We start from the raw sequence: 20,091 nt of genomic DNA on the forward strand, positions 1-20,091 counted from the left end.
CAGACAAGACTAGTTTGGATATTATGAACTTATGTGGTGAGTCACATGCGGTCCAGGCTGATGACAAGTTATGCCCATTTAGGCTCTTGTGTTGATCTTGACACACTGCTGGAAAAAAGACTGGTCCTTTACTGTAGACAGTTGAGAAGCATAGCTTTAGATTCTTATAGACTGTGAATTAAATTAAACCATGATAACAGTTCAAAACAGTCCAGCAAAAATACTACTCACAAATTGGGCATGCTGAAAAAATTGAGAGAGAAAATACTTCGGCCGCAGAACAGAAGACCACCATTCAAGTCCGTCCACACATGTCTTATTCTGACAATCAGACTACATATATTTCCAAGGTTAAATATTTTGTGTTTTGTTATTTCAGCTGCCCTTATTTTGCGTTTTGCTATTTCAGTAGCCCTCATTTGTCTAGCCAATACTAGACAAATCATAGCCTTTTATTATGTCCTTATTTACTCTTCAAAGATTCTAAGCATGGTTGAATTAGAATAAATAAAATGCATTTCCACGAAAGTAATAAATGCTTACTTAGCACATTACTGTGTCACTTTACTGGCAAGTCAACCTTGTTGTGACTTCACCATCCAAGGAGAGTCTCAAAAGGGCCTCAAATTGTGATAGAAATGTACCACAATATCTAAGAATGCCACCTAAGAGAAACATGGCAATATCTTCAGTCCTCATCCAAAGTTTATTAATAGCTGTGTATAAAATGAGTATTTATTTGGCTATAAACTTGGTTATCTGTGGATTAAAATAAAGCTATGGTTTTACAAGCTTAGTTATCAATAAATTTAAAATGAGGCAAGGAATATTGCTAAAAGCAAATATGCCCAGAACAGCGAAGAATGATCAAAGTACCATTAAAGTAACACAGTACACCATCTGCATGCGTGCATGCATGCTAAGTCACTTCAGTCGTGTCCAGCTCTTTGCGACCTATGGGCTGTAGCCCATCAGGCTCTTCAGTCCATGGGATTCTCCAGGCACGAATACTGGAGTGGGTTGCCATGCCCTCCTCCAGAGGATCTTCCTGACCCAGGGATCGAACCCACGTCTCCTGCATCCCCTACATTGGCAGGCGGGTTCTTTACCACTAGTGCCCCCTGCGAAATCCAGGAAAGCATCTGCTGCTGCTAAGTCACTTCAGTCATGTCCGACTCTGTGAGACCCCACAGACGGCAGCCCACCAGGCTCCCCCGTCCCTGGGATTCTCCAGGCTAAGAACACTGGAGTGGGTTGCCATGTCCTTCTCCAATGCATGAAAGTGAAAAGTGAAAGTGAAGTTGCTCAGTCGTGTCCGACTTAGCGACCCTGTGGACTGCAGCCTACCAGGCTCCTCCATCCATGGGGTTTTCCAGGCAAGAGTACTGGAGTGGGGTGCCATTGCCTTCTCCGAGGAAAGCATCTAGAGGCCACTTAATGTAAAAAGCAAACTATCCAATACAACTCCAAAATACCCAAGGGCATCTATTTTAAAATAGAGTTCAATGGGCTTCCCGGGTGGTGCTAGTGGTAAAGAACCCGCCTGCCAATGCAGGAGACATAAGAGACCCGGCTTCAATCCCTGGGTGAGGAAGATCCCCTGGAAGAGGACATGGCAACCCACTCCAGTATTCTTGCCTGGAGAATCCCATGGACAGAGGAGCCGACAGGCTACAGCGCACAGGGTCGAAAAGAGTTAGACGTGACTGAAGTAATTTAGCACACACACCCACAACTGATCTTCAACTCATTATACTTAATTAGCAAGGAAGGTTCAATTTTGAATATTTAACTCTGACTAATTAGGCATTCAATATTACATATACCTTAGGAAATTTACATTTTTTCAAAAGTTGTAAGAAAGTATTAGTATTTAAAGAAATGAGTTTAACCTATTAAGTATCTGATTAAGCCTAATGTATTTAAGACACTATTTCTAGATTTTTTTCTTTGATTAAGTTCTTTGATTAAGAGTTAAGTAACACTTAAAGTGGAATTTACATGTATGGAATATATGGAATTGAAACACATGAACTCACCTGACATACACTAACACACACATGTTATCCGTTAAACACTCATCCATTAAACATGAAACCTCAAGGGATTTGTCAAGACTAAGTAGAAGGTACACAGAAGGCTCCAGTCCTATGCAGAAGAAACTAATCATACCGACCACTCTCGACCTCCCCTGGCAGCTGCCTAGGACACAAAATGGACCTAAAGGGATTCCACATGAAGGGCTATGAGAGCACATCGAGAAAAACAAACTTCAAACACCGCAGAATATGCATAATCAAAGTCTCAACAAGTACACATTCACCAAATAGAAAGTGCTAATCAGAAAAATGAACCTAAGACTATGAAACTATATAGCACAGGTCAGTCCATATTAGTTTGGTTAACATCTACAGACACCACTCAGTAAATATTATAGACAGTTCAGCGGGTTTAAGAAGCAGAAAGATAATTTTGTGTTGGGGGGCGGTGGGGGGAAGACTTGAAATACGGCCATGCCAACAGGGAAGCTGAAACACAACTGCCCTCTGCCTGGCTGCCAAGGCCCCAGTGATCTGGCCTCACCAACCGCTTGCCAGCATTCCAGGACCCGTGGGCATCTTCATGCCGGTGCTTCTGCCGTCACCCCTCCTGGAGCTCTCCCCTCCCTTCCCCACATCCATCCCAAGCTTGCTTCTCCTCCAGGGTCCAGCCTGAGTCTTGTCTTCTCCAGGAAATCTTTCCTGGCCACTCCAGGTCCAAGTAGTCTATCTCTTACGCAATCTCCAGCATTTACTATTGACTACACAACTGGGATCCAAATTCCAGTCCTGGAGTTGTTTCCTGGGCACTGGGTTTTGTACCCCCAGCCCCCCCACCCCCACCCTGCCCCCATCCAATCCAATCATCCTAAGACTCCCTGGGACAAGTCCAGGAGCAAAGATAGGTTTTCTGACCCACTGTCACGAAGGACAACGCACCAGAAGAACCGCAGGGCATCTCCGAAATGCCCCACAAGCTGGAGCATGGACTCCTTTAAAGGCCAAGGCCATTTCTATGCTTGTTCATGAATAAGTAAAGGCGTTATTATAGGATTTGGGAAAGAGATTAAGTAAAATTTAAATGAAGAGGCTCAAACCAGAGGAAGACTGAATGTAAAGAGATAAACATCAGGTCTGGACTGTGAAGCGGACTCGGAGTCTCATTTCCTTGAAAGCAATAAAGTGTACAGAGCTACAGTCGGCTGCGTCCAGAAAGCCCTTATCTGAAGCTTGGCGCTCGCCTTGTCAACCGAGGCTGCCTCTCTGCGTCAAAATGACTTAGATCATCCAGGCGACAGGGGGATGTTCTCTCTCACTGACACAATTTTAAAGAGCAAAGTTTCCGACTCTCTGTGATTTTAGAGAACAAAGTTTCTCTGAGAGTAAGAAAGCAGTTGTCGCTCAGAGAAGGGGCTTGTGACACTTTACACTGCAGCATGTCCTTGAGAGAAACTCCTCTAATTTAAAAGCTGGTTTTACCTGTATCTGTTTTTCCAGCTGACGTTTACAAGTCCAAGTCAATTTTCACTTTTTCATTTCTTGACAAGCCAGACTCCTTAGAGGTCCAAACCATCGCTACATTTGTTCATATCCTATACAAAACTGAGCACAGTCCTGGGCATATAGCAGATATTATATAAAGGCTGTTTGATACCTGGTTGATAGATGATTCAGTTTTAAATAACCAAAGACACAGAAGGTGGGTCACATTTACAAACCTATATAAATATGAGCCTTGCAAACTATCAAGTAGTCTATATAGGGGGAAAAAAAAAAGAGGTTGAAAGAGGGAGGCACCTTTCTTACCTACGACACCAAAAGCTGAAACAGCTCGAAATAACCCCGAGGAGCCTTTCTGTCCCATCTTTGTTCTGTTTCCTAGATCCAAGCGCCCAAGAAGTTCTCGCACTTCTTGTTGAGTATATACATGCTAGAAATAAGCAAATTAATCTGTAAGGTTGTGTTTGATTTTTAGATTCATTATTTATTTACCTCTGAAAATTAAAAGTTTCCTACAGCTTTACATCATTAGCTATTTCACAGAGAAGTATATAAAAGTGCAGGACTAAGCTACAATTTAAAAAGCCAACAAATTTTTTCACATTAGCAGTTAATTAAGGGTGGTTACTGGATCACACATTGCTGTACTTAAAAGGTATACCAAAACCTTATCTTCTGGATCAGAGATTCAGAGGTATGAGGAATCCACAGACAAGTTTCAAGAAATCTATAAACTCCTTAAAATTGTATGCAAAGTTTTGGTGATATGTGCATATGTGTATTTTTGTGAGAAGGCCCATAGCTTTTCTTAGATTCTCAAAGAGAGCCCCAATCAGTCACTCCTACCCACAAGTAAAGCCAAGTATCATTACATCGTATTAATAAATACTGCCAGATGCTATGTGTGTGGGCGAAGGAGGACCATGATACCCAAGAGTATGGGAAGTCACAAAATACAATATACCCAAAATTATTATAACATAGAAATTAGTTTTCCAAAGAGCTTAGTGAAAATGAGTTCCAAACTACAGCTATTGATACCTTTGAAAAACCAGGAATCCACACAGATTCAGAAATATTCAGACAGGAACTTCACCACAAAGTGTTAGCTGCTCTCACCTGAGAGTTAAAATTAACTGTTCAATTCCACCTTACTATATTTCTCTTTTGACTAAAAGCCTCATATTTTTGTGCAACCTGAATTAAGTCCCAACTCTGAATAATATGACACGTAGATAAGAATAGCTTAACATTTCTCTAGCAAGTCATCAGAAGTGACCCTACCAATCACTTTTAGCAGTATAATAACAAGTCTGCAGTAGAGAAGTCCTTTTTGACTTCAAGGAGCTTCATATTAAAGAAGAAGAATAAATAATCTCTTTGGTGGCTGCAAATTGAGAGTTATATCAGATCCTTAAAATGGCACCCCTTTAAGAAAATATATTCATTATCTTATCCAAAGAGTTTGCTTCGTAAAAAATCAAAATGAAGGGCAAAGTGTAATTCTGGCAAACTTTCTGACTTCAGTAATTTTAGAAACCACATTAGAGATTAAAAATTCTAGCCAACCATGAAAAACTGTCATATTTAGACGTATGATTAAAAAAAGTATACGTCACTAGAAGCTGTAAGGATATTTCATATCCGTTAAACAAGAAGTACAAAGGTTTCTGTCTGTATTCAGGTTGTTGAGATACTTACCCTGTCATCAATGATAACCAAATCTTTTGGTTCTGTTCTGTCAATTTTCAAAACACGGTATTTCGTTTCTGCATGATTGCTCCCAACTAGGAAGTATCTCTATAAAGAAAAAGAAATGTCATTAGTTTTTTTAAGACAGCTTGCCTTATACACATTTTATAATAAATTGGGTTTTTTTTCTCATTAAATACATGAATTAAGTCAGGTTACTTTTTAAAAGAAATATTTCTGTTAAGTACAACTGGCAGATTAAAGAAAGGCTGATTCTAAAAGGTCAACTTTAAAATTGAAATATTCGTCGTGGTGTCATGATTAGCAGTCTGATATTTAAAATGTACCCAGTAACCAGGTCAGATGAATTTAATTATATTATACAGAGATTAACCTAACTGATTGGGGACTGATGTTTAAACTTTGCCAGGAAACAGCAGCTCTGGTAAGAATTAGAAAGCTCAACACATAATTAGGAATGCTTAGACAATTATAGCTATTAAAATATTGATATTTTATCAAATAAACCTTTATACATTTTCTGTAGAAGACTAAAAATGACTTTAATACAGCAACTGTAAAAATCAGCTGCAAAGTCCCAATAAAAAATTAAAATGAATGTACTTTCCGAAATGGCTTTTTATAGATAAGCTACAGGAAATAATTAATATTCTTTATTTTCTGAAACACTTCCTTGAAGCATTATACCTGAACACATCAGTCTTCTTAAATGAATACTGAGAATAAAATGAATACCAAATATACAGAAAAAAAATCCTATAGTCAAAGAAAATGCTTTTCAGAAAACCCAAACCAGATGAATAATTTTTATACTGTGTTTAAGAAAATACATAAAACTCCATTAGGAAAAATATATTTATAATATTTTGCTTCAAAAAAGTCCTTTAAATTGACTCTTTTTCAAACACTGCAAAAATTAAGAACACATTGCCACCATCAACTGGCATCTAACCATCTCATCAGTCACATAAGACACAGATAGACAAAGCAATTAAATAACAAATAAGATTCTTTAGATTAATGGCCAAACTGAAGTATAGGTACTGAGAGCAGGAAAGATTAATGTTAGGTACTAAAGGTGCAGAAAACCTCAGAGGACTTAGGACTTAAATTGAGCCTTGAAGGTTGGAGAAGATTTTTTAAGGTAAGATTTTATAATAGAAGATAGGTATAATAGAAGATACACATGTGCTCAGACGTGTCCAACTCTTCGTGACCCCATGGACTGTAGCCCACCAGGCTCCTCTGTCCATGGGGATTCTCCAGGCAAGAATACTGGAGTGGGCTGGCATTTCCTACTCCAGGGAATCTTCTTGAACCAGGGACTGAACTCGCATCTCTTGCATCTCCTACACTGGCCAGTGGACTCTTCCACCGCGCCACCTGGGAAGCCCCATAACAAAAGATGAGAACTTGGTTATATCGTTTTAATACTAAAGCTGTAAAAACGGATGAGTTTTTAAATTAAGTGTATATCTGTTTACAAAGGTATGATCTAGACTTTCAGATTATAAAGAACAAATCTGTATGTTAAAAGATGATAGGTTAGGGACTTCCCTGGCTATCCAGTGGTTAAGACTCTGTGATTCCACTGCAAGGGGCATAGGTTCGATTCCTGGTCAGGGAACTAAGATCCTGCATGCCACACAGAGCGGCCAAAATAAATAAATAAATACAATTATGTTAATTAAAAAAAAAAAAGATGGTGGGTTAGCCCATGCTTAAGGGGAAAACTAACCAAAATACTGAATCCCTCGTCTTCTAGGGAGAAATAGAGTCTAGATGAAAGTATCAGTTATCATGAGGATGAAACAGAGCAATTATAATAAATTAGTAAAGTAAAAGAAGACATCCAGTGACCAGGATGCACTGGAGGAGCAGCTGGAAGGGCAGGGACCCAGCGAGAGGGAAGAGGTCCAAGTTCTCAGGCTGGCCTCAGTGAGTTCCCCCCAAGACCCTACCCACCACAGAGAGGAAAGCGGGGTCACCAGCCTAGTAAACTCAGCCACAGAAGAAGAGCCTGTAAACTACACGTTTGTTAGGAGAAAAGGAAACCACCTTCTTGAGCACTTGAGGAAAAACAGGTTCCCAGGAAAGGAAACAGTGAGTGCAAAGACTTGAACAGCGAAGAAGCTGGCTGAGTTTGTTAGAGGAACAAGATTAACGGAGAAGATGCTTAGGAAACACCTAACACAGTGAAGGGTCCAACACAGAAAAAGGCACTCAGTGAGGGCTACTTTGCTTTGCTTTACTTTTTAAGATATTAGCAAGTCTATGTCATTGTACTTGAGAAAAAGACTTCAAAAAAGAGGGAAAAAGAGAGTGCCCAGAGGGAAAAAAGGCACCCATGGGACCAGAATGGAACCAGAGTGGGGAAAATACACCAACCTATGAGTAATCAGCCTCTGTCCTCAGGACAGGAGAGCATGCAGAGGAACCAGCACGAAAAGCGCGTATTACTGAGGTCTGAACTGCACAGATGACAGCACATGAAGGGCGCTTCGCTCACTCGGGGAAGGTCAGAGCAAGCTGTCCTGACAGGCTGGTGGTGTCCTGATGCTAGGTTTGGCCTTGGAGGATCTCTAGACAGCACTCTGTTTTGAGCCAAGACAGAGCAAGTAACATCCCTCCCTCCTCCCCCTCCCAGAGCACTTTTGCTTATATCTGAAGTCAGCACTTCTTCTGAGCACCCTGATAAATCTGTCTGGGGCTACTCTATCCCGTTTGCCTATTATAAGCAGCTTTGGAGTCTGACTCTTGTGGTTTTTAATTCTAGTCCAGCAGTGCAATCTGGGTCTGCAGGCACTGAGTACATGTTAAATGAAAGAACAATCACTCACCACAGGCTAACCATTTAATCTGCTGGGTAACTTTCTACAACATTTACACTAAGCCATCTTTCTTGGTTAACTGCACAGAAAGACAGTCCTTCTAAGTCAACCACCTCATAGGATTCTCTGGGCAAGAACACTGGAGTGGGTTACCATTCCCTTCTCCAGGGGATCTTCCCTACTCAGGGATCGAACCTGTCTCTCTTGTATTCCAAGTGGATTCTTTACCGTCTGAGCTATATATATCTGAATCACTCAGTAAGGAGCCACATCACAGCTTTAAGAGAGGTAAAACTGCTGAGTGGAATTCCTAGAATTTCAACACATCCTAGGAAATCTAAAGATGAACTTCAGTAGGACCATGATTTGGCAGTTTGTAATAAAAAGACTGAATTCCTGGGGTAGGAGTAGACAAATGCACTCTTGGCCTTTGAAGCACACACAGGAGAGCGGATCTGCACCCCTCTTATCCAGACCCTTCCATTAAGTCTTTACTCCACGAAGCAGAGGAGCCAAGGCAAAAATCCACAGAACTCAGAAGCAGATCGGAGTGGGAAGAAAGAAACGGGAAGCAGTGTAACTATCCACATTCTCCTTTAAAGTGGTCTAAGAATCCTGAAAATGTTTTGTGCAGAGAAGAGCGACCTCTTGTGGAAACAGTTATGTGGGGGAAATCCACAGCGCTCAGCAGTGCACAGAATGACGCTCCTGCACTGCCCCCTGGTGGGTGAGTCACAGGCTTTCAGGCCAAATTTTTAAGAGGTAACTTTTCCAGAAAGGCCTTAATTCTATTTCGTTTGATTAACTACACACACACACACATATATCCTTAGGCTTTATTATATTTAACATCATGCTTCAAAATTAATTTCAGCATTTTGGGGCTTAAAAATCCCTGAAATATCTTTCCTTAAATTCTTCTCCACTGTTTTTTTCTTTTCTTTTTTTTCCCCACTGTTTTTTTCTAAATTTTTTATTTTGAAAATTTTTCAAACCTACAGTAAAATAGACAGAAGGGCAAAATGAAAACCCACATTCCACTCAGCTATATTCACGCATGGTTAATTTTGTGCTACCTTTTTTTTCTCCCTTCTTCCTTCTAGAGATAAGCTTTTTTTTTTTTTTTTTTGCTTTTGAACCATGTGAAAAACAAGTTGCAGGTAACATAACACATCATCCCGAAAGCCCTCAACTTGTATTTTCTAAATACAAGGACATCCTCCCACATAATCATAACAACCATTGATACAACATTACCTATAATCCATCAAGTTTCCCCAAATGTCCTAATAGTATCCTTTATGTGCTATGTCCATTCAGTTGTGTCCAATTCTTTAGGACCCCATAGACTGTAGCCCACCAGGCTCCTCTGTCCATGGGATTCTCCAGGCAAGAATACTGGAGTGGATTGCCATGCCCTCCTCCAGGGGATCTTCCTCACCCAGGGATTGAAGCCAGGTCTCTTATGTCTCCTGCATTGGCAGGGGGGTTCTTTATGACTAGTGCCATCTGAGAAGCCCAGTATCCTTTCTAGCTATCTATAAATAAAAAAAACAAACAAACATGGAATCCAATCAAGGATTCTGTATAGCACTTGTAACCAGGCCTTTATAAAGTATCTTTTAATCTAGAACAGTCGCCCTGCCTTTACTTTCAAAGACTGTCTTTCAGAACATGTTAAGAGAGTCCACAATTTTAACAATTTTCCTGGCTTCCTATTGACATCACTCATCCGCCCATGTACCAGTGAATGCCTCCTGTGTGCCAGGCACTCGACTAGATACCTAAGGACAACGATACGTTGAAGCTATATTTTAGGCACATGCCTTGCTAGTGGATTAGACTGGGGAAAAAAAGAAGTAATCAATCCGATTACTTTTGCTTGATGAGCAAATGCTTCGGACAGGGCCCGCAAAGGTGGGGTTTGAAGACAAGAGCTTGTGAGTGGTCTTTCTGGGGGCAAGGGGTTGTCTCCACTTGGAGTGGGGGCAAAAAGCCACAGCAGAGCTGGGTGACGAGCAAATGGGTAGCCTTCCAGGCAAAGAGAGAGCAATGGAGGGCTCTGCTCCCCCCGCCAAACACCTCACTAAAATCACAATAAAGTTTTTTATGGTCATTTTCTTAGAAGCCTCAAGGGCAAGAGAAAAAGAGAAGCAGACTGCAGAAAAAAGAAAAAAAAAATCATTTGAAACTGAAAAGTATGCCCAAGAAAGAAAGCAGTAGCAAGTCAAGAAGCAATCCAATTTGCGCTATAGAACCCCCAAAGGCATGAAAATTTGTTGCAGCTCTTATCTCTGGAGGGAGAAGTGTAAAACTTCAGAAAACTGAAGATTAAAAAGGAGCTAGCACACGCTTCCAAGGAGGAAAAAAAGGCTTCAAGCTAAAGATCAAGAATAGCATAACACTAGAAATTCTCGACAGCAAAACTGAAGGTGGAAGACAGGGACACAATGCCTTCAAATTTTTAAGGGAAAATTAATTTCAATCTTTAACTCCAATTAGGCCTATCAATCAAACCTGAGGGCCTAATAAGGGCATTTTCAGATGTTGTTGTTGCTGTTCAGTCACTAAGTTGTGTCTGACTCTGCGACCCCATGGACTGTAGCATGCCAGGCTCCTCTGTCCTCCACTACCTCCTGGAGTGTGCTCAAATTCATGTCCGTTGAGTTGGTGATGCTATCTAACCATCTCATCCTCTGCCTCTCTCTTCTCCTTTTGCCTTCAGTCTTTCCCAGCATCAGGGTCTTTTCCAATGAGTTGGCTCATCGCATCAGGTGGCCAAAGTATTGAAGTTTCAACTTCAGCATCAGTCCTTCCAAGGAATATTCAGGTTTCCTTTTTGGATTGATTTCCTTTTGGGTTGATTAGACTGATCTTGCAATCCAAGGGACTCTCAAGAGTCCTCTCTAGCACCACAATTTGAAAGCATCAATTCTTCAGTGCTCAGTTATTTTTATGGTCCAACTCTCATATCCCTACATGACTACTGGAAAAACAATAGCTTTGACTACACATACCTTTATCAGCAAAGTGATATCTCTGCTTTTCAATACACTAAGTTTGTCATAGCTTTCCTTCCAAGGAGCAAGTGTCTTTTATTTCCATGGCTGCAGTCATCGTCAGCAGTGATTCTGGAGCCCAAGAAAATAAGATCCATCACTGCTTCCACTTTTTCCCTTTCTATTTGCCATCAAGTGATGGGACTGGATGCCATATTCTTACTTGTTTAAATGTTGAGTTTCAAGCCAGTTTTTTCACTCTCCTCTTTCATCTTTATCAAAAGGCTCTTTAGCTCCTCTTCAATTTCTGTGATTAGAGTGGTATTACCTGCATATCTGAGGTTGTTGTTGTGGCAATCTTGATTCCAGCTTGTGATTCATCCAGCCCAGCATTTTACATGATGTACTCTGAATACAGGGTGACAATATATAGCCTTGCCATACTCTTTTCCCTATTTTGAGCCAGTCAGTATGTCCGGTTCTAACTGCTGCTTCTTGACCTGCATACTGATTTCTCAGGAGGCAGTAAGGTGGTCTGGTTTTCCCATCTCTTTAAAAATTTTCCACAGCTTGCTGCAGTCCACACAGTCAAAGGCTTTACTATGTAGCCAATGAAGCAGAGTAGGTGTTTTTCTGGAATTCTCTTGCTTTCTCCACGATCCAACAAATGATGGCAATTTGATCTCTGGTTCCTCTGCCTCTTTGAAACCCAGCTTGTACGTCTGTTTTCAGTTCACGCATTGCTGAAACTGAGCTTGAAGGAGTCTGGGCATAACCTTGCTAGTAGGTGAAATGAGCACAACTGTGCAGGAGTTCTTCGGCATTGCCTTTCTTGGGACTGGAACGAAAACTGACCTTTTCCAGTCCCATGGCCACTGCTGCGTTTTCCAAATTTTCGAGCATATGGAGTGCAGCACCTTAACAGCATCATCTTTTAGGATTTCAAATATGAATAGCTCGGCTGGAATTCCATCACCTCCACTAGGTTTTTTCACAGTAATGCTTCCTGAGGCCCACTTGACATCCTACTCCACGATGTCCAGCCCTAGTGAGTGACCACACCATCACAGTTTTCCAGGTCATTAACACCTTTCTATGTGTGTGCAGTTCTTCTGTGTATTCTTGCCACCTCTTCTTAATCTTCTGTTAGGTCCTTACTGTTCCACACGTCCACGGATTCTAAAAGATTCCTGCCGAGGAACCCTTCCTCATGAAGCAAGTGAAGTAGATGCTCCACCAAAATGAGGGCATAACTCAAGAGAGGGAAAAAAAAAAAAAAATCCAGGATCTGGGAAAGTAAGGAAATCATCACAGGAGAGGTGATGGGATGGTGGTTAAGGGAGATCCCAGGACAGCAGCTGAGCTGGAGGCCGTGGGAGCAACCAGTCCAGATCTGAGCCACTGCTGCAGAAGATGAAGCCAAGAAGAATACCTACTGTGTGAATGTGCTGAGAGGGGACTTACATATCTGGAAAGTTGGGCTGAAACCATTATAAATTAGGAATAACGGGATTTTAGGAAGAAGGAAAGGTCATCTCAGGTACCTGCAGTCTGAAGTTCAAATGGTGAAGGTGAAAGAGGAGGTAACCAAAATGCCCAAAAGCAACCAAGGGAAAAAGGGAGCAGTAACTGGAGTGTTCGGGACTTTCATAATCGGGCACACGTCAGCCGGACTGCCTGAACACGGGCACAGTCGTGGATGAAAGGAATCGACTCTGCTGGGGACACGTCTGTGTGTGTCCATAGATTCGCTGAGGGGCAGAGGGGTTGGCAAGAACTGGAGTGGAGAATCAGGACACCAAAAGAAGCTGCCTTAAGATGCCCATGAAGACAGAAAGGCTCTGAGCTGACTTTTCCAAGTTAAATACCAAGAAAAAGCTTAAAATCTCACCATGCAGCTTTAACAGCAGTGACTTGGTTTAAAGATGAATGTGTTTCTAAAGTATACACATGAACTCCACATGCAATACAGAAGGTAATCCACTTAACAGGAAATGCAGTTATCTACTAACATTATCATCTTCTTTGATAATGACAGGCTAATTAATCACTCAGTTTTCAGCTGAGGGAAGAAAATCAGCTTTCTTGAAAGAGGAGACATTTTAGGTTGTCCTGACAGCTTCGATTAATGTTAAACTGCACTTGAACTTTCAGAATAAAGGTATTATTTTTAAAGATCACAAAGTCACTTCTCACAATCTTTAGCAGTCTTGCAGGCCTGCCACCTCGCTGATCCCAGCAATCGTACAACCAGTAACCCAGCCCAGGAGGAGAAAGGAGATTCTGACAGTCAGAGGGATGCTGCCAAGTTCATTCTTCATGGCGTCAGGGCTTTGCTGAAGGAGAAGCATTAAATCCCCTCTGGAAACAAGTGGACACTTTGTCACCTCCAACCACACGTCCTAAACCGGCCATCATCACCATGATTCTCTTTCCAACTTTACATCAACTGGTTCCCAGTTCCAGTCCCTTTGTGACCCACATCCTGTGACGTCCTCTCCTGTCCTCTAATTTCCAAATCAATGCTAATTAAATGAGCTGCATTCCTCACAAAGTGGTTCAGACATACTTAATTCTATTTCATGTGATGAGATGGAAAGAAGGGAAAAGTTACCTTAATCCTTTTAGAACAAGGCGGGACTTGAAATAAACCCAAACATACATACACATACAATAATAATTTTGAGCTAGCAAGAGTAAAAATTATCTTAACAACCATATACACACAAAACACATATGCAGAAACAAAAATCTACCACAGTTCTGTTCAACTATCAGTTTTAAAGTTAACCACTATAATGTCCCTTCCTTTATTATAAAATGGTCCCTTATTGCAACGGTAAGACCTCAGGGGATTATAGACAAAGCAAGGACTAGACACTGGGAAATCACATAGTTTCTCCCCGGAAAATAACAGGTTGGTAAGTCTCCAATGGGAAACTCCTAGTTACCCTGGGGTATATGAGCATCAGGGTGAGATATAGCCCAGATTCATCTGTAGGCCTGGGTCACAATGAGCTAAAGGGAAAATGAAGGTGCTTAGTGACAAAAAGAACAGGTAAAATTCTGGAGGGAATAGAACCAGACCTAAAGCATATAATCTATAAACATCTCCCTTGCTACCCAAAGAGTCCTCAAAATCCATCATTAAACACAAGTAACAACACCAACATAAACGTAACCTCAGGAACACTTCTGCCCAGCTGCCATTCTACAGGAAGGCTCAGGACAGGACCCTATCTTGCCCAGTGTCTCTCTTCAATTAATGCATCTCATAACGCCTTCCTCACCAAAGAATACGCTCCCAGCACCCAAAACAAGAATTCCCAGCACATTCAGACACTTGCAAACAACAGCTGTGGTCAATCATTGCATCAGTGCATATCTAACAAATGAAAGGTAATAAAAAAAAAAGATAATTTAAAAAAATTCAACATATGGCCCACTTTCAAGGAGCGAATATCAACAAGTAGATTTTCTTACAGCCATTAAAACAAAAAAGAACCCGTGTGATGGTGCACAAAATGCCCAAATCAGGCGGTATGCAAATCCAAACTCCCAGGACTCAACTCACCCAGTCTGACAGGCCATCATCAGTGAGCCTCAGAGAACACTTGGTGGAGAGGGCCTGGGGAAAAGGCAGCCTCCTGCAGTGCTGCTGGGAGGGAACCGCTAACAGTCTCTACACAGAAGAGCGTGCAGGGTCTGGAAACGAAAACGAGAGCCACCTATGACCCTGCATCAAACGCTTAAGAGAATATCAGGGGAAAACCAAAATTCAAAAAGAAACATGCTCTAAAGCTGCTGAGGGCCACAGTTGCAATAGCAAAAACCTGGAAACAAAACAAAGCATCCATCGAGAATGAGTTCACAAGAGGAACTGCTGCATGTCCACCATGGGACACATCTCAGCCATGAAACGGAATGAACTAACACCCATGGTGAGAACCTACATGGAACTAGCTCTAAGCAGGATGAGAGAGGTAGCTCAGAACGAAAGTACAGACATCATATGACATCACTTAGGTGAAACTGTTAGTTGCTCAGTTGTGTCCGATTCTTTGCAGCCCCAGGCAAGAACACTGGAGTGGGTAGCCATTCCCTTCTCCAGAGGATCTTCCTGAGCCAGGGATTGAACCAACTCTATAGGTAGAATATAAAAATTAATATCAAGAAACCAGTTGACTCAAAAGTAACAGACTCACAAGACTAGAAAATAAAATTATATCTAACAAAGGGGAAAGATGCAGGAAAGAGACAAATTAGGAGGCTGAAATTAACAAACAGACTATTACTTATGAATACATAATCAGTGAGGAAATAGGTTTATTGTTTGGAGCTCACTAGACTGTGTGGAGTAACAGCTATGGGAAAGTAATGAGGATCTCTCTATGTATGTATATGTGTAAATGTAAAAGTTCTGTACACATACAGCACATTTATCATTTTATGTCTCTGTGACTCCAAGCAAAATGACACATTACCAAGAAGTGATGAGACTCAAGCATTGGGGTGTTGCATCTGGCACATTACAGGCTAATTTATACCCCACACCACAACTCCCACTGAAGCTCTGTTTGCAGAGGAAGTCGAGCTGGGCTGTGCAGAAAGGCTGCCGCCTTGTGGCCATCTTCTGCAACAGCAACTTAAAAGAAATGCAACAAGGCAAAATGGGTGTTTGAGGAGGCCTTATAAACAGCTGGAAAAAAGAGAAGCAAAAGGGAAAGGAGAAAAGGAAACATATACTCATCTGAATGCAGAGTTCCAAAGAATAGCAAGATCCAATAAGAAAGCCTTCTTCACTGAACAATACAAAGAAATCGCAAAAAAACAATAGAATGGGAAAGACTATAGAGATCTCTTCAAGAAAATTAGAGACATCAAGGGAACATTTCATGCAAGCTGAGCACAATAAAGGACAGAAACTTTATGGACCTAACAGAAGCAATAGATACTAAGAAGAGGTGGCAGGAATACACAGAACTGTAAAAAAAAAAAAAAAAAAAAAAGTGTCTTCATGACCCGGATAACCACAATGCTGTGCTCACTCACCTAGAGACAGACATTTTGGAGCATGAAGTCAATTGTCCCTAGGAATCATACTACAAACAGTGGAGTTGATGGAATTCCAGTTGAGCTATTTCAAAACCTAAAAGATGATACTGTTAAAGTGCTGTACTCAACATGCAAGCAAATTTGGGAAACTCAGCAGTGGTCAAAGGACTGGAAAAGTTCAGTTTTCATTCCAATCGCAAAAAAAGTGAAAGTGAAGTCGCTCAGTCGTGTCCGACTCTTTGAGACCCCGTGGACTGTGGCCCACTAGGCTCCTCCATCCATGGGATTCTCCAGGCAAGAATACTGGAGTGGGTTGCCATTTCCTTTTCCAGGGGATCTCCCCGACCCAGGGATCAAACCCAGGTTTCCCGCATTGCAGGCAGATGCTTTAACCTCTGAGCCACCAGGGAAGCCCAATCCCAAAAAAAGGGAATGCCAAAGAATGTTCAAACTACCACAACAATTGCACTCATTTCACACGCTAGCAAGGTAATACTCAAAATCCTTCCATCCGAGATTCAACAATAATGTGAACCAAAGACTTCCAGATGTACAACCTGGATTTAGAAATGGCAGAGCAACAGATTTCAAATTGCCAACATCTCTTGGATCATAGTAAAAGCAAGGGATTCCAGAAAAACATCTACTTCTGCTTCACTGACTATGCTAAAACCTTTGACTGTGTGGATCACAACAAACTGTGGAAAATTCTTAAGGAGATGGGAATGCCAGACCACGCTACCTAACTCCTAAGAAACCTGTATGCAGGTCAAGAAGCAAGAGTTAGAATGGGAAATCGAACAATGGACTAGTTTCAAACTGAGAAAGTAGTACATCAAGGCTGTATACTGTCACCCTGCTTATTGAACTTCTACACAGAGTACATCATGTTAGGCTGGATAAAGTACAAGCTGAAATCAAGACTGTCAGGAAAAATATCAACAACCTCAGATATGCAGATGACACCACCCTTATGGCAGAAAGCAAAGGGTCACTAAAGATCCTCTTGATGAAGGTGAAAGAGTAGAGTGGAAAAAGCTGGCTTAAAACTCAACACTCAAAAAACTAAGATTATGGCATCTGGTCCCATCACTTCATGGCAAGTAGATGGGGCAAAATGGAAACAGTGACAGACTTTATTTTCTTAGGCTCCAAAATCACTGCAGGTGGTGACCTGCCATGAAATTTAAAAATTCCTGCTCCTTGGAAGAAAGGCTGCAATAAACCTAGACAGCATATCAAAAAGCAGAGATGTCACTTTGCCAACAAAGGTTTATACAGTCAAAGCTACGGATTTTTTAATCTAATAATCATGTACAGATGTGAGAGTTGGACTATAAGGAAGGCTGAGCACCAAAGAATTGACGCTTCCAACTCTGGTGCGGGAGAAGACTCTTGAGAGTCTCTTGGAAAGCAAGGAGATCACACCAGTCAATTCTAAAAAGGAAATCAACCCTGAATAATCATTAGAAGGATTGAATCTGAAGCTCCAATACATGGCCACCTGATGTAAAGAGCCAACTCACTGAAAAAGACTCTGATGCTGGGAAAGATTGAGAGCAGGAGGAAAAGGGGGCAACAGAGGATGAGGTGGGTTCAATGGCATTATCGACACCATGGCCACGAGTTTGAGAAAATTTCAGGTAACAGTGAAGGACAGGGAAGCCTAATGAGCCCAATCCCTGGGTGCAAAGAGTCGGACATGATTGAGCGACTCAGTTCAGTTCAGTTCAGTCGCTCAGTCGTGTCTGACACTTTGCGACCCCATCAACTGAAGCACACCAGGCTTCCCTGTCCATCACCAACTCCCGGAGCTTACTCAAACTCCTGTCCATCCAGTTGGTGATGCCATCCAACCATCTCATCCTCTGTCGTCTCCTTCTCCTCCCACCTTCAATCTTTCCCAGCATCAGGGTCTTTTCAATGAGTCAGTTCTTTGCATCAGGTGGCCAAAGTACTAGAATTTCAGCTTCAGCATCAATCCTTCCAAGGAATACTCAGGACTGATTTCCTTTAGGATGGACTTGTTTGATCTCCTTGCAGTCCAAGAGACTCTCAAGAGACTTCTCCAACACCACAGTTCAAAAGCATCAATTCTTTGGTGCTCAGCTTTCTTTATAGTCCAACTCTCACATCCATACATGACTACTAGAAAAACCATAGCTTTGACTAGATGGACCTTTGTTGGCAAAGTAATGTCTCTGCTTTCTAATATGCTGTCTAGGTTGGTCATAACTTTCCTTCCAAGGAGCAAGCGTGTTTGAATTTCATGGCTGCAGTCACCATCTGCAGTGATTTTCGAGCCCTCCAAAATAAAGTCTGTCACTGTTTCCACTGTTTCCCCATCTATTTGCCATGAAATGATGGGACCGGATGCCATGATCTTAGTTTTCTGAATGTTGAGCTTTAAGCCAACTTTTTCACTCTCCTCTTTCACTTTCATCAAGAGGCTCTTTAGTTCCTCTTTGCTTTCTGCCATAAGGGTGGTATCATCTGCATATCTGAGGTTATTGATATTTCTCCCAGCAATCTTGATTCCAGCTTGTGCTTCATCCAGCCCAGCATTTCACATGATGTACGCTGCATAGAAATTAAATAGCAGGGTGACAATATACAGCCTCGACACAGTCCTTTCCTGATTTGTAAGCAGTCTGTTGTTCCATGTACAGTTCTAACTGTTGCTTCTTGACCTGCATACAGATTCCTCATGAGGCAGGTCAGGTGGTCTGGAATTCCCATCTCTTCAAGAATTTTCCACAGTTGGTTCTGATCCACACAGTCAAAGGTTTTGGTGTAGTCAATAAAGCAGAAGTAGATGTTTTTCTGGAACTCTCCGGCTTTTTCGATAATCCAAGGGATGTCGGCAATTTGATCTCTGGTTTCTTTGCCTTTTAAAACCTGTGGTTAAGGGGACTAAGATTCACAAGGAGAGTTTGGCTGTAAGATACCTATTATAAAAATTTGCTGCAAGTAAATTTTCTTAAAAAAAAAAAAAAACTTTACAAAGGGCAGAATTTCATCAAGACAATAGCAAAAGGTAGATACTACTCATTATTTTCTTTAAAAAAGTACATGAACTAATGCAGACAATCACAAACTATGAGAGACACGCAAATCAAGATTACAGTGAGGCATCGCCTCACAGGATTCAGAATAGCCAGCATCAAAATGTCTATAAACAAAAAATACTAGAGTGAAGGTGGATCAAAGGGGACCTTCTTATGTTGCCAGTGGTATATAAACTGTCAAAACCAAAATAGACCATTGAATGAAACTGTTTTTCAATGGGAAAAACAGAGTTGCCATACACATTCCAGCAGTCCCCTTCCTAAGAGGACCAGCAAAGACAATCACTATTTTAAAAGAAATTTGCACCCAAATGTGCACCACAGCACCACTTCCAAAAGCCAAGATCCAGAAGCAGACAAAATGTCCAAAAACAGATGAACGCGTAAAGAGGAAGTGGGATGTGTCCACAGTGGCATAATACTTAGCCAAGAAAAAGAATGAGACAATTCTAACTGCAGTGATGTACATGAACCTTGTTGTAATCGTAACGAGTGAAGCAGGTCAGAAAAAAAAAAAAGACAAACACCATTATTGCTGAAATCATAGAATTGAGGCCCATGAACCAAGTGAACAAACAGAAAAGACTCACAAAATTAGAAAACAAATTTAGGGTTACCCAAAAAGGGGAAAATGGGGAAAAGTAACAATTAGGGGGTTGATATTAGGAAATCCACAAAAATGCATATAAAACAGGTGATAAACAAGGACCCACTGTAGAGCAAGGGAGGTCTACACGACACTCTGTAAACCCTGTGTACAAAACCAATACGTGATGAATAGACACATGTAGAACTGGCAAAGATTCTCTACACCTATATTAAACACAACATTTTAAAATAATTTATTCCATAAAAAATAAAAGCTATATTCTAAAAAAATAAATAA

At 41.3% G+C, this 20,091-nt stretch overlaps 1 protein-coding gene across 11 annotated transcripts in view; it reads right to left on the reverse strand.

The window, feature by feature from the left end:
- The window catches only part of FIG4 (FIG4 phosphoinositide 5-phosphatase), a 172,298-nt gene that overhangs the window by 119,578 nt on the left and 32,629 nt on the right, over positions 1–20,091 (reverse strand). For 6 of the 11 annotated variants that reach the window (XM_086317368.1, XM_086317367.1, XM_086317371.1 and 3 more), the window contains exons 2-3: positions 5,241–5,339; positions 3,846–3,969 (exon numbers count right to left, since the gene is read on the reverse strand). In XM_086317368.1, the coding sequence (XP_086173494.1) occupies positions 3,846–3,969; positions 5,241–5,339 (223 nt within the window). Of the gene's footprint in view, positions 1–3,845; positions 3,970–5,240; positions 5,340–14,656; positions 14,788–20,091 lie in introns of all 11 variants that reach the window. The other 5 variants (XM_086317374.1, XM_086317376.1, XM_086317373.1 and 2 more) reach the window with 2 other exon arrangements.

Source organism: Bos grunniens, chromosome 9, assembly GCF_055505025.1.
Source record: "Bos grunniens cultivar Pamir isolate PY7600 chromosome 9, Bosgru_T2T1.0, whole genome shotgun sequence".
Taxonomy (NCBI): domain Eukaryota; kingdom Metazoa; phylum Chordata; class Mammalia; order Artiodactyla; family Bovidae; genus Bos; species Bos grunniens.